At 44.1% G+C, this 13,249-nt stretch overlaps 1 protein-coding gene across 3 annotated transcripts in view; it reads right to left on the bottom strand.

Moving 5' to 3' along the window:
- Positions 1-13,204, bottom strand: part of setbp1 (SET binding protein 1) — a 38,213-nt gene extending 25,009 nt beyond the window's left edge. The window contains exons 1-3 of one of the 3 annotated variants that reach the window (XM_069709550.1): positions 12,435-13,204; positions 6,627-6,669; positions 5,944-6,536 (exon numbers count right to left, since the gene is read on the bottom strand). In XM_069709550.1, the coding sequence (XP_069565651.1) occupies positions 5,944-6,378 (435 nt within the window). In that variant the 5' untranslated portion in view covers positions 6,379-6,536; positions 6,627-6,669; positions 12,435-13,204. Of the gene's footprint in view, positions 1-5,943; positions 6,537-6,626; positions 6,670-6,787; positions 6,805-12,434 lie in introns of those variants that run through there. The other 2 variants (XM_069709551.1, XM_069709549.1) reach the window with 2 other exon arrangements.
- Positions 13,205-13,249: the final 45 nt, after the last annotated feature.

Raw genomic sequence — 13,249 nt, 5'->3', positions numbered from 1 at the left:
AGTGGGTCTGTCCCCTGACACAATGCCGCTCGCTCATTGACTCCCCTGGTTATAGATGCCCGCTATGAAGATGATAGGAGGGAGAGATTCTTTTTAAGTGGGGGAAATTAAAATTTGTACTTGTCTGTTGTCTTCTCTCCCTGTTCACTCATTTATAACTCCCTACAAAACAGATACTCTGTTTACTTTATACACATAAGTAAATAAATCCATGTTATTATGCATCATCACTGACAGGTGAAAAGTCACATGACTATAACTTTGGAATATTTTACATGATATGCATTTGTGGGACAATTCATGCCAGAGACACTGCTTACACTTTGAGAAATCTTGACAGAACTACATGGCACGTACATTTTACACTCAAAATTTTGACACTTAAATAAAATGACCAGGGGGCTAAGTATGATTTACTACATTTTTACTACAGAGCCAAAGTTTACATTCATACATTTTATTAAACTCTGCAAGCATCTATTCTGTGAATTAGTCATTTGTGAGCATTTATATAACTTCTATTTACATCTTTTTAAATCCTGTTACTATTTGATGGAGCAACATGACTAACTTTGATGTTATTACAAGTCAGAGAGAAGTCCCTTTTTCTTTGGATATTGTGCACAGTACATTAAGCCAACTGTGCTAATGTTGATGTTTTGTTAATTATGCTGTACATAGAAGTGCTCATGTTTTATTAATGAAGTGTTTAGTGCTTGTGCAATGTGACACTTTTGTATAAGTGTAGCAGCTGTGACATAGAAGTTTCCTGTGGAATGAATAAAGTACCTTCAATTTATAAAAGTTTTGACAGCAGATTCTTAGGCTGCTATGAATTGCTAAGAAAAACAAAAACATTTCCATGTCTCTGTTTGCACCATTTTACATGTTTGCCTTCTTATCTGTCTGTCTGTCTTTCCCCTTCTCTGTCTATTAGAGTCAAATCGCTGTCTTAATGGGCTCCTATTGTATCCTGCCTCTCCCCCTCCTCTATTCACCACACTACCACACTACCACAGGCACATACACACTCCCTCTGAGGGGGCCCCTTAACCAGGCTCTCCATATGCCTGACCCCCACCTCCTTTCTCCTCCTTTTGCTGCAACCCCCTTCTCCTCTCCCCCTCTCTTGCTCACACTCTGGCTTCTGCTCTGTTGCTGCTGCCGCCGCTGCTGCTGCCCCATGCTGCCATCTGCTACAAGGCAACAGAGGGTGAAAAAGGGAGGAAGAGGAAGAAAAGAGTGCTGCGAAAGAGTTGTTTGAAAAGAGGAAGACGTAAGGGAAGAAAAGACTGAGGGGGGAAAGTATGGAAAGAGAGACAGATAAAAAGATAAAGAGAGAAAGCGGGAAAGAGTGGATGTGGACACAATACAACAGAGAGTAGAGAGGCTGTCCATCTGCTCCCCCCCACCCTCTCACCTCCCCTCCCCTCCTAACACACAGCCTCACATACACCACAAAGAGAGTATTTAACCTCACACACACACACACACACACACACACACACACACAGAAAGAGAGGGAGACAGAAAGCAGGCCAGCCTCTCTCTTTAACCCGTTCCTCTCCAGTGAGCCCGCCTGTATTACACCCATGGGGTGGCAGGTGATGGGTAGATGGAGGGAAAGGATGTAGGGGGGGAAGAGGAAAGGGGGCGTGGGGGTGGGGTGTGATTGAGGGACAGAGTGTAAGGGATGAAGGGTTGAAACTGATCTGAATCAACACCAACACGTCCTCCTCTCCCCTCCCCAAACCTAAAATCTCAATAGAGACCAGCTTGCTGCCCCTGTCACTATGACAACCTCTGTCAATCATACTGTAGCAGCGGGCTTTTGGGGCCGATGCCGCTAGATTAGGAATGGCTGCCCAAACATCAACGTGCTGGGCTCGGCTCATTCAGCTTACTAATGGAACTTCACAATTAATTTTTCTGTGGTAAACGTGCCATTTCACAGAAAGGTGACAGCAGGTCAGACAGTGTGCACACCCTGCAGACAACAATTTGGGCTGAAGCTACAATCCGCCAGTGACAAAGCAACAACCACATATTTTCTTTCTTCAACTTTATGTTCCAATTTTTTGAAAAACTGACATAAATATAAAGGAATGCTTTCCAAACTTGTTGTCTATTAATCTTCTTGGAACTTTCTGGAACCACTTCCAAATATGCAATCAACCAAAACCTATTGGAGAACAAAAATTACTCAATGATTTAACAGGATAAGCTGCACACTTAGTCATATTAAAAACGCTATCTCAATTCATACCTCTGTGATCTCATGTCTAAAAGTAAGCAATAAAGAAAATAAACCCACCGGGAAAAAAAAAAAAAAAAAAAAAAGACGCTTTTTTTTTTTGGCCCTGTAATTATTACCTCAATTGTTTGTTAAAAATCTACAATAAATTATTGTTTAAGGGCTTTTTACTTCAAAATGTCACCTTTTATTCAATCTCTTACTTGATGTTTGTAGTTATATATCCTCATTTTCATAAGTTAATTTAATTATTCACACAAGGTAATATTTACTTAACTCCCGCATTGTCTGCACAACCTGACCCAAGAAAGTAAAGCTTACTCAGGTAACGCAAGTGCATCTGGCAGGCAGGCCCGCGCGTGCCCAGCCAGTGACGTCAGAGGAGAGTTAGCGCCCTTTTCCCTCTCAGACAAGTGCGCAGCCGGACCTGGCAGGACTGCAGACTTCTAGCGTTAAACGTTTGATGAGGAAAATTCACGACTGCGGCACTATGGGGGGTAAGTTATGTGTAAATTTGTTTTTACATTCTTGTTTGCTGGTTGGTTAAAGTCTGTGTTTCATTAGTGGATGCTGCACATCAGCATGAGCTTATCAGGTTAGCTCTCTAGTGAGCTGGTTATCCTGCTGGCATTGGTGCTTCCAGCTTTTCTCTACAGTCTGTGGCTTCCAGTAGACACGCTGCTGACGTTTGTGGCCAGGTTTTTGGTTGCAGAAGAGGATGTGGTGATTTTACAACACTGGTAAGAGTCACACTCCTGCTGTATGCATCTTCTGCTAGCCAAAATGCCTTACTTGACTTCTTTGCAATTATACCTCTGCTGCGAATAAACGTAATGGCTAAATGATGTGGCGCGGGTCATTTTTTTTTCACATTAACAAATATCCAGCACATTTATATTTGCATGAGCATTGCTGTCTAATATTTATCTACAGTTGATTTGCTGTTTTGAATGAAAAACATGATTTTGGTATGTTGTACTTGGTAACAAAGATATTTCACTTATTTATGAGAAGGATCTATTTCAAGCGGATTCATTCCTCGTTTCTGTATTTCAGATGCTGCTTCTTCCTCTTGAGATGGGTATCCCCACAAAGCATCATTTTGAGATGATGGCAGTCACATGAAGACTTTGATTTTTTTTCTTGGACAGTTTTTCACATTGAGCTACACTGAAGGAGTACAAGAAAAGGCAACACTAAAGCTTGTAATGACTCTCCACTTTTCCAAACTCTGTGTTCTGTGGAAGTATTAGATGTTGAATCTTCAGTGCCGGCTAATGTCACTCATCTGGATCTCAAGTCCTGGTCCTGTTTCCTCCTTGGATGAAAGTGGATCCTAGAGTTCTCAATGGCCAGCTAACTTTAAAATATTTACAGCCATCTACTGCAGTTAATACACTGACTGTTGATATATATGTCATACAACCCCACATAAAATAATTCAAACCATCTCTTTTAGACATCGTATGCACCACAGAGGTCAAATGTCCATTTTGAAAATGTTTTTTAAGTCAGACTAAATGTTTCAATGAAAGTTGTTAAATCAGCGTTGACAGCATTGATTTAATTTGACTGTATTTGTTGGACTGCTGTGGGAAACGATCTCTTTCACCAGTGTTTTGTGAAGCATAATAATTGTAAGTGCAATTGTTAAAAAGCATGTTTTATTTTATATTTTTCAGAAACCTTATATTATGACAATTTTATTGAGTGAAAAGTAACCTTTGTTTAAAATGGAACAAATCCTTATTGTAGTAATGCTGTAGAGTAGTGAGTGGATGAAATATTATGTAAATATTACATAAGCTTCTTGAAATAAAGTAAAGAACAGCTAGTTATTTAAACCTGAAAGACCAAGTATTTTTTATGAAGGTTTTATAATTACATACAAAGGTAATCTGAGTGAAATTTACAAGCAAAGGTTGTGTACATTTTGTGTCTAAGGAAGATAATTGCTAGTAAAATCTATTTGAATACTTTTGATTTTACATTTTACTTGAGTATTTCCTGAATAAAAATTACAAAGCATTTCTGTGTGAAAATTGTTACCAAGCTTTTACCAAGTAAAAGTCACTCCAAATGTTTTTCAGTCCAGTGACAGCAAGTGAGAAATGCTGGCCAAAAAAAAGCACAGAAAAATACTTGCTCCAAGGTCATGTTTAATAAGACAAGACAAAATACTGATGTTTATTGTTTTCATGATCAGTGTCAGATATATGAAGCTGTTGCATTTAAGCTAATAACAAAAGAGTTCCCCTTCTGTTGTCCAATGTTGACGAGGTAGCCATGTATCAGGCACCATCATATTAGCTAAAAAAAAAAAAGCACATCAGGTAAATGAGTGCAATAAACATTTATATTAAAAACAAAAATCATGATTTAAATTCTGAGTTAATCATGATTCTCAGTTTATCCAGAATCGTGCACTCCTACTGTGTCACAGAAAGAAAAAAAAAAAAGTTTCCGGCTTTCCTCATCATCCTGTAACCATTTTAGATTTATCCTTCATTTATGTTTTTGGATCCTAACCCCCAAGTTGGGAAACGAATGTATCCAGGCTTCATGACATTACAGTTAGCCTAACTACAAGGATGAATGGCATGCAGCCTCTAATTGGTTGAATACTGTATTTCTTGTTCTCCATGCACAAATTTCCCTCAGCAACAAATGCTTTGATGAACAGCCCATGATTAGTTTTTGGAGTTGCGTCAGACCCTGCTGACAGTGGACAGAAAGCTGACCAAGCAAGAGTGGCTTATTAGTAAAAAAAAAAATAACAATCATGCTGCTCTGTTACCTGATGAGCCCTTTGAATTTGAGTTGAAACCACAAGCCTGAAGAACAACAGAGCAAAACATGACCTAGCATCATGTTGACAACATGACGCCTTTACTCCTGCTGGGCCTGTCGAGCTCAGTGACATCGAGATGGCTGTCAGGTTTGGACACACACACACACACACACACACACACACACACACACACACACACACACACACACACACACACACACACACACACACACACACACACACACACACACACACACACACACACACACACACACACACACACACACGCACCACTGTGTAGGTCAACACACACTGCAAACACTCGATTCCCCCAAGGACCTGTATGTACACGGTGTCACACACACCTAACACCAGTATGGTGAGTAAAGGGGGGTGAAGGCAGTGACCCACAAGAGCTGATTTCATTAAAGTAGGAGAGGAGAGGAGAGAAGAGGAGAGGAGAGGAGAGGAGAGGAGAGGAGAGGAGAGGAGAGGAGAGGAGAGGAGAGGAGAGGAGAGGAGAGGAGAGGAGAGGAGAGGAGAGGAGAGGAGAGGAGAGGAGAGGAGAGGTCTCTGTGTATATGACCACAAATGGAGAGAGTAGACACCAGCTGTCACTTGCTTATGTCAGCCCTATTCTCAGCTCCTATCTGAGTGTGTTGTGTGCTAGTGTGTGTGTTTGCTTTGTGATCTCAGACTGGTTTCTGTTACGGACAAACTTTGACCCCATGTAACCAAGCCGTGAAATGAGCGACTGAGAAAGGTACAGAAAGAGGTGGAGTGTATGAGGGAGCGGTCACCAAGTGAAAACTCAGACTTATGAAAACATACAGTACATGACATCATAAACTCCTTCTTGAGAGCCAAATACTGAGAGGCAGCAGAAATGGAGACTTACCCTTTTTCTGGGTGGTCCTCGTTCTTCGTCCTTCGGGCCCCGCCCTGCTCCTGCCCCGCCTCCAGTTCGCCCCTGCCGCCCTCCTTTGCCCTCTCCCATTGGAGGTCTGATGGTCATCCTGATCTCTGGTGGGCAAATGTAGTTCTCAAGGCTCTTGGGGGGCTTCTTGGTGCGCTTGGTGGTCTGTATTTTCAGCTTTAGACTTCCTTCCTGGAAACTTGCTTCCTTGATGGAGAACTCCTGCTCCTCCATAAGCCCCTCCCCCTGATCCTCTAACCCCTCCCCTTCACTGATGGCACCATTAATCACATCGTCACTGCGCACCAGCCTGATGCCCCCTGCTCCTTCTTGGTCCTCTTCATTTGGCCCCACCCTACCTTCCTGAAGGTCCGCCTCTTTGGGTCGGGCTAAGCCAACCAGATCCCTTGGCTCCATCCACGCTCCCGCCAGAGCCAGTCAGGATGGGGGAAGCTGCGGCAGCCAGCCAATAGGAAGATAGAGAACAGTAGTCTGTCGGGCTGGTTGGGTGTTGTCAATCAGCTACTGGGGTTGGGTTGGTTGTCCCACAGGAACACAGCGAAGCCAGGGAGAGTCTGTTGAAAGAGCAGGTAAATGACATGATTATTAAAAAAAGGGTGAATAAATCCTGTCCTGTCATCCCCGTAGCTTCCATTGCATCGTACCTCTCAGCCCAGGCCTGTCCGCTGTCATCACATCACTGCCTGCCTGTTAAGTATGAAGACAAACACACAAGCTCATCAGGCGCTGCAGAGGCATGCTGCCAGGCTCTCATTTGCATTTTGTACCTCGCATAAACAAACTCATTACTGACACCCACTACCACTCGCCTTCCTCTCTCCCTGCTCTCTCCTTCACTCACTGCTAAATCTTCTTTCCATGCCTTCTTCACTCATTCTATCCCCACGACAGATCAGAAGCAGAGCCACGCAGACACTATGTGATCAGTGCAAAATAAGACATTCCTCTTCTCTGCTCTAAAACCAGGCTGAAGTTAGCCTGAGGACACAAGACAGAAAAAAATGAACGAAGCTGACTTCTGTTTTTTTTTTTTCTTCTTCTTTTCAGGGAAGGAGGGAGGGAATCACACAGGGGGAAATGGAAAGGCAGCAGAGAAAGACGGAGGGAAGGAATCTAAATTCTTTCCCCAGATGTGGTTTACGAGCTGGTCTGGAAAAACCAGAGTCTGAACTGTTTTACACACGCATGCAGCAGCATTGCTGCACACATGCATGAAAAAAACAACAACATGCACTTATGCACATAAATATACACATCCAAATGACAATGTTGCTGTCACAGAGCACACTTCTCTCTGCACCCCTGCTGCTGTTTCAGCTCTCAGAGAGAGAGAGAGAGAGAGAGAGAGAGAGAGAGAGAGAGAGAGAAAGGCCATGGTCGCCATTTCTCAGAGGATTCAGGTTTTCTGTTTTGGATCATTGCACATGCAGACATAGATATGTATTACACACACACACACACACACACACACACACACACACACACACACACACACACACACACACACACACACACACACACACACACACACACACACACACACACACACACACACACACACACACACACACACACACACACACAAGCCTACTCACACAGAGGTGTATAAACAGAAAGCAACCAAAACAAACAGTGGACTTCACTTCTCACTAGAGCTCCAGGGAATCCCATCAGTCAATATGACATGAGGCATGACTGAGCTGGAAGTGGGGAATGCTGTCTCACACACTGAGCTTAGCCTGACACCATTTACACTGATGTGAACCCAGACTAGACCACTACCTGCCGACATGACTCAAGCAAAAGCTTATTGCTTGCTTGAGACTTGAGAAGAGTAAAAACGGTTTACAGCATATACAGAGAATTACATACCTCCAACCCAAACACCCTCTCTGACATGGTTACTGTAGGCATTTATCTGTATGTGTTTTCACCGTGTGCACTCCTGTACCAGCCCACGCTACTGTACAAACAGCTGATCCCCATCATAATACCCAACAGGCCTCACAGCACATGCTTACAGTGTGATTGAATAATCATAATCCACAGCAGCATTCCAACAAATTCGTCAGAGTAAGACTGCACAGAAACAGTGTCCAAACCTGAGGTCAGAGTCAGCGGTTGGTCATTTTTTCTTCTGCATGTCCTGGATTCCATAAAAAAATAGAAGACGTGTTTCTACAAACCCTCTCTTTAGCTGTAAAGTTGGCCAATCTTAAACCACTTGTAAGGGTCATTGATGTAGGTTCTGGTAGCTCAATGGTAGAATGAAAAAAAACAAAAAACTGTAAGGGTCGTAATAGTGGTTTTGCATGTTCAGGCTTGTGAACTCCAAATTGCTTAAACAGCTAGCCGACCAACCATTTTCCAAATCTTTCTAATACACTTTCAGATTGATTCCCTCCCTTGGAAGTCAATGATTATCATTCACTTACTGCAATATGAAAAGGAACTTAATTGAGTCATTTTTTTGTATATAATGTTATTTTCACATGGTGATACAAGTGTTTTTATTCCTTGTTTGTAAACTCTTCTAAAGGCAAGTTTTTAAACTTCTCTGCCTAACGGCTATTATCCTTTGTATGATGTTATTTCCTTTAGAGCTGGATTTCCAGACAACAAGGATTTGAAGTGCAAAGCTTTTTGGCAGTCCCAAATCTCAGATGTCAGAGGCTCCTTAATTTAACTGTTCCACTAAAAAGAGTCTTCAAAACAGACCCTGCTCACTGCACAACCACACAAAAGCATGAGTCTCATCCATCAGTAACACTGATACATAAATAAAGGAGTCAAAATGTTTAGTCTGATGGATTACCTATCCAGGGAGCGATTTTCAAATCCCACTAAAATGAATGAAAACCACAAGCTGCCTGGAAGTTAGGAAATCATTCCAAAAACTGAAAACCACCATCATAGTTGTTGGATAACTTGTGAGTATCCAGTTTTGTAGGGATGACCAAAACAGAGAGAGTCTAAGCGTAGCCCCAGCCTGATCTTCTTGAGGCCACATGACCCTGTTTGGTCCTTCAGGAGCCTCCCAGTCCCAAATGTCAGCTTGGTGACTCGCCCTAATGGCATGTGTGAAAGCCACCCTGACTGTCATGTGACTGAGGACAATGACAGGAAAAAGACACAGCTGCCAACTACAACATTACACACACACACACACACACACACACACACACACACACACACACACACACACACACACACACACACACACACACACACACACACACACACACACACACACACACACACACACATCAGAAAGAAACGTATCCTCTTCGGATGGTGCTCTTAAGAGTCAGTGCCTCTTCATGACTATCGCCCAGTATGACAGCAAAATGGCATTGTGCATTAGTCCGCTCTTCATTCTGGGCCATTACTGCGTAAACTACTTAGCTGGGTCATGACTATTTCTCTTCCCTCCCTGCTCGGTGCCCTAAGCGGTGTTAGTTCTGTAACTGGCAGACAGGCTGAGAGTTTATGTAAGACTGACCCCTCCTCGGGCCTCCCTCACTTACTTAGCCTGAGCCTCACTGTCTCCTCTCTCCACTCTCACTCTCTCTCACTCTCTCTCTCTTATACACACAAATACACTGATACACACACACACACATATACACACCTCGACTAGCCTCAGACAGCAGGGTGATTGTGAGAGGCCAGACTCACTGCATAAATAGCTTTATTATGTTCTCAAAACTGCCAGTGCTAACCAGCTTCCCTCTCAAATAGCATAAGGTCATTCCCTGAGCTGGATGTGACAGGCCGTGAATGAGACACTCCTCCAACATTTTGCCTTGTACTTTTAGCAACAATTATGATAAAGCATCAGTGATGGAGTACACATGGACAGATCGGAGATGGTTGAAAGATACAGACGCACAAACAACAACAGAGGTAGAAAGAGTCTGAGTGCAAGTGAGGATCACAGAGCGAGCGAGAGAGGGATGGCAGCAGAAACACAACCTTTTAAGGCTACATATCCAGCAGCCCAGTGCCTGAGGTGGACTCACAAATAGCTCATAGACACATGCAGACAGATGCACGCACGCACATGCAGGAACGCGCTAATGCGTTCACACATCCACATGCACACCAAATGCCTATGATTGCACAAGGTAAAGATTCTTTCTTTCTTCTTTTTTTTTTTTTTACATAAGTATCTAGGTAATGATGACAATTGTCCAGCTGCCATTTTCATTTTTAATTGATCTTTTTTCCTCTTTTATTCCAGCCCTCTAGTGAAGGGAATTCACATATTTCTAGCAGCATCCGATTTTGTGGTTGGAGACGAGGAGTGGGGCCCAGCCTTCGAGTACTCTCAGGTCCAGGGGGCACGGGCACGAGCTCACAAACTGGATGTATTTTCGTCCTCAGAGCAGAGCAAGGTAAAGGGAACCTTCAACGTGCTTAATTCTGTTTTGTTTAATCGAACATTATCATGTTTTATTTGGATATGAGATACAGAATAAAGCCCCGTCTCTCCCCAGTTCAACATGGATGGCGGCAAGCATGTGTTAAGCTACAGGGCAGCTGGAAGGACAATCATAAAATGCCATGTGTGGGACAGCCATAATTGAAAATGATGGCCTTAAAGGTGCTTTGTGCAGTCCCGCACGCAGCACACATCCTCTGGATGAGCCATATGCCAGGTAGCACTAAAACCATCCTCACCTAACTACCCCACAGTAGCAGATGAATGTTAAACCATTTTAACTGCAGCAGAAGCCACAAAATGGCTGTCAGCAAAAACACCTCCCCTACTCCCCAACTGTCTTCCTTGTTCCCCTCACCTCGCCCCCCCCAACCTCTGTTCTCTCCCCTCTTCTCTGTGCTACCTCTTTCCTTTACCCTCCACCTCCTCGCTCTCCCTCCCTCCTTCCCTCTGTCTGTGTGCTCTGCCAAAAGGTGCTCCAGAGCTGATATTCTGTTAAGAGAGCCTGCCAACAGTTAGATTTGTCCTTGGATCCCGTTCACATTCCCTCCTCCCCCCTCTCTGTGATCCTATTTCGACCCAAGGTATCCAGCTCAAAAGGGGGATACACCTAATCGATTTCTCATGCTTTAATTTAAAGGTGGCATGGGCATCTCATTACCTAATAGAGAGCATAATAGCCTGCTTCATACTTTTACGCCACAAAAAAAAAACGCTGCCAGGTTTGGTGTAGTTGAAACTGTTAACAAGACAAGATTGATGGTTCCATCCAAGTCTGAATCACCTCAATTATCCATCCCTCAGCCTCATTTCTTTCCACCCAGTCACGCACTTCTCTTACGGTTGCTCCTCTTCTCATGCCCTTGGTCTTCTTTTTATTTCCACAACTTCATTCCCGTAAATCTGAGAGACCTGATCATTTTGCCACACTCTCCCTGACTCCTTCAGGCTTATCTATTTATCTTCTTGTGCTCTGGTTGTGACTGACTTTCATGGGGCTGCTGATAATGGTGACATACTGCTACTGACTTCCAGCCCTCACCTTCCTCCACACAGCCAAAGCAAACCCATTACTTTCGCCCACGCTGTCTCTGACAACCACAGTGAAACTGATCAGCTATTGATAAACACAACCAGAGTAAAGCAGCACCACCATTCACCAAGCCCACAACATACAATGAAGAAGCCACATGTGAACATACTTGCACCTCTGTACTGATGGTGGGATATGTGGAGACTGTGATTCACATGACAAACAAACCAGAATAAAGGCAGAGATGGGAGAGGAAATACACTCCAAGCTTACCGAGTGTGAACCGCAACAGGGCACCTCAGGACTAAGCATCATTTATAACATTTGCCCCTCTACACCTCACCTCTGCAACTCCTCCAGAGCAAGTAAGAACACAACCGAACCAAAAACATGAAGGGCACAGCATTCTATCAACAACTCCTGACAGACTGGAAGAGTGGTCTGCTTGGTGCATGTCACAGACTGTGACGCTATGTGATGCACTATCAATGTCAGTGAAGATGCAGGTAGTAACACTTGAACTAGAGAGCATGCACAGCAGAGGTTGAACTGGTCTTTGATCAGTGTAGTGGACACTTCATCCAATTTGCCTAATTACCTTCTTTTTTTTTTATATATAGATATATATATATATATATTTTAAAGCCACCTAATTACCAAGGTAGTGCACAGTAGGCCTAATAATGTATAGAGGCTGAGTGGCGTTGTTTAGGGTGGTATACGTGCGTGGATGTGCGCGTGGTGCCAGAATGTGCGCGCGGCGATTTTGTTGGCATGTGACCGCAAGCAATTTCACATACTTCAATTAAGGAGTAGCATATCGCACAGACGGAATGTGAAAGATGACTGTGGGTGGAGGTGGCGTGTAAAACAGCACGCATGAAAAGCAGACAGAGCAGCACATAACATTAAACACATTTAACAGCAGAGGTGTATTCAGGTGTGGAATGTGGCCAGTCAACCGGGGCTACTTACCCATGTCTAATGTTGTCACACACTCGGTTCGTACGTGTAAATATTTTATCAAGATCATTTACAATCCATTTAGACACGTTTTTCTCAACCGACGGATGGGATGACAGCCTCCTGGGGAGCTGTCAAACGCTGCCGGAATATATGTATATATTTTTTTTTTTGACAGAAAACCCCGAGGAAAATGGCGTCAACGGTGCTTTGGAAAGAGAAAAAAAAGAGAGAGAAATTTGCAGCCGATCTGATGACAGGATCAAGGTAGCCGCACAGGAAAAAACCAAAATCCAATCGGAAACTTGGCGCTTGTGTCCCAATTCCTCGCAGAAATAAGATCTTTCGAGGCTCTGGTGGATTGATTCGTGTTGTAGAGAGCCGCGGCGGTGCAGAGTGCGTCTCCGATGCCTTGCGGGATCGTTGGTCACTCTGGGAGCTGCACAGCGCTGAGATCCCTCGCAAATCCGCTACTCGGCTGGTAGGGGAGGAGGAGGGGGGGGGGGGGGAGCAGGACTATTACTGCAGTCAAAACAAGCCCGCATCCGACTACAAGCCCCAAATCCAGCGGGGAAATTTCAGCCACAAAACCGCACGTTCAGCCGCCAGGACAGAGGACAGGGGAGCCGAGGCTGGAGGCGGTGACTCGGGTCGCTTTGCTTCGCCGGTTGCGCTGGATCAGGGTTTTCTCGCTCTCTGTGCCTCTCACTCTCTCTCTCTCTGCTTTTCCGATCGGTGAATGTCAGGTCCCGGAGCCTGGTGTCTGGTAATGATCTCACCCAGCAGCCTGAAAGCTCTGGCAGAGCAGAGCAGCGCAGAGCAAGGGA

This window comes from Brachyistius frenatus, unplaced genomic scaffold (assembly GCF_029030835.1).
Source record: "Brachyistius frenatus isolate BFR_SWC_R1_liver_20210118 unplaced genomic scaffold, ASM2903083v1 Contig_83, whole genome shotgun sequence".
Classification (NCBI taxonomy): domain Eukaryota; kingdom Metazoa; phylum Chordata; class Actinopteri; family Embiotocidae; genus Brachyistius; species Brachyistius frenatus.
The sequence above is the reverse complement of the archived record's forward strand: the minus strand, read 5'-3'. Positions and strand labels throughout refer to the sequence as shown.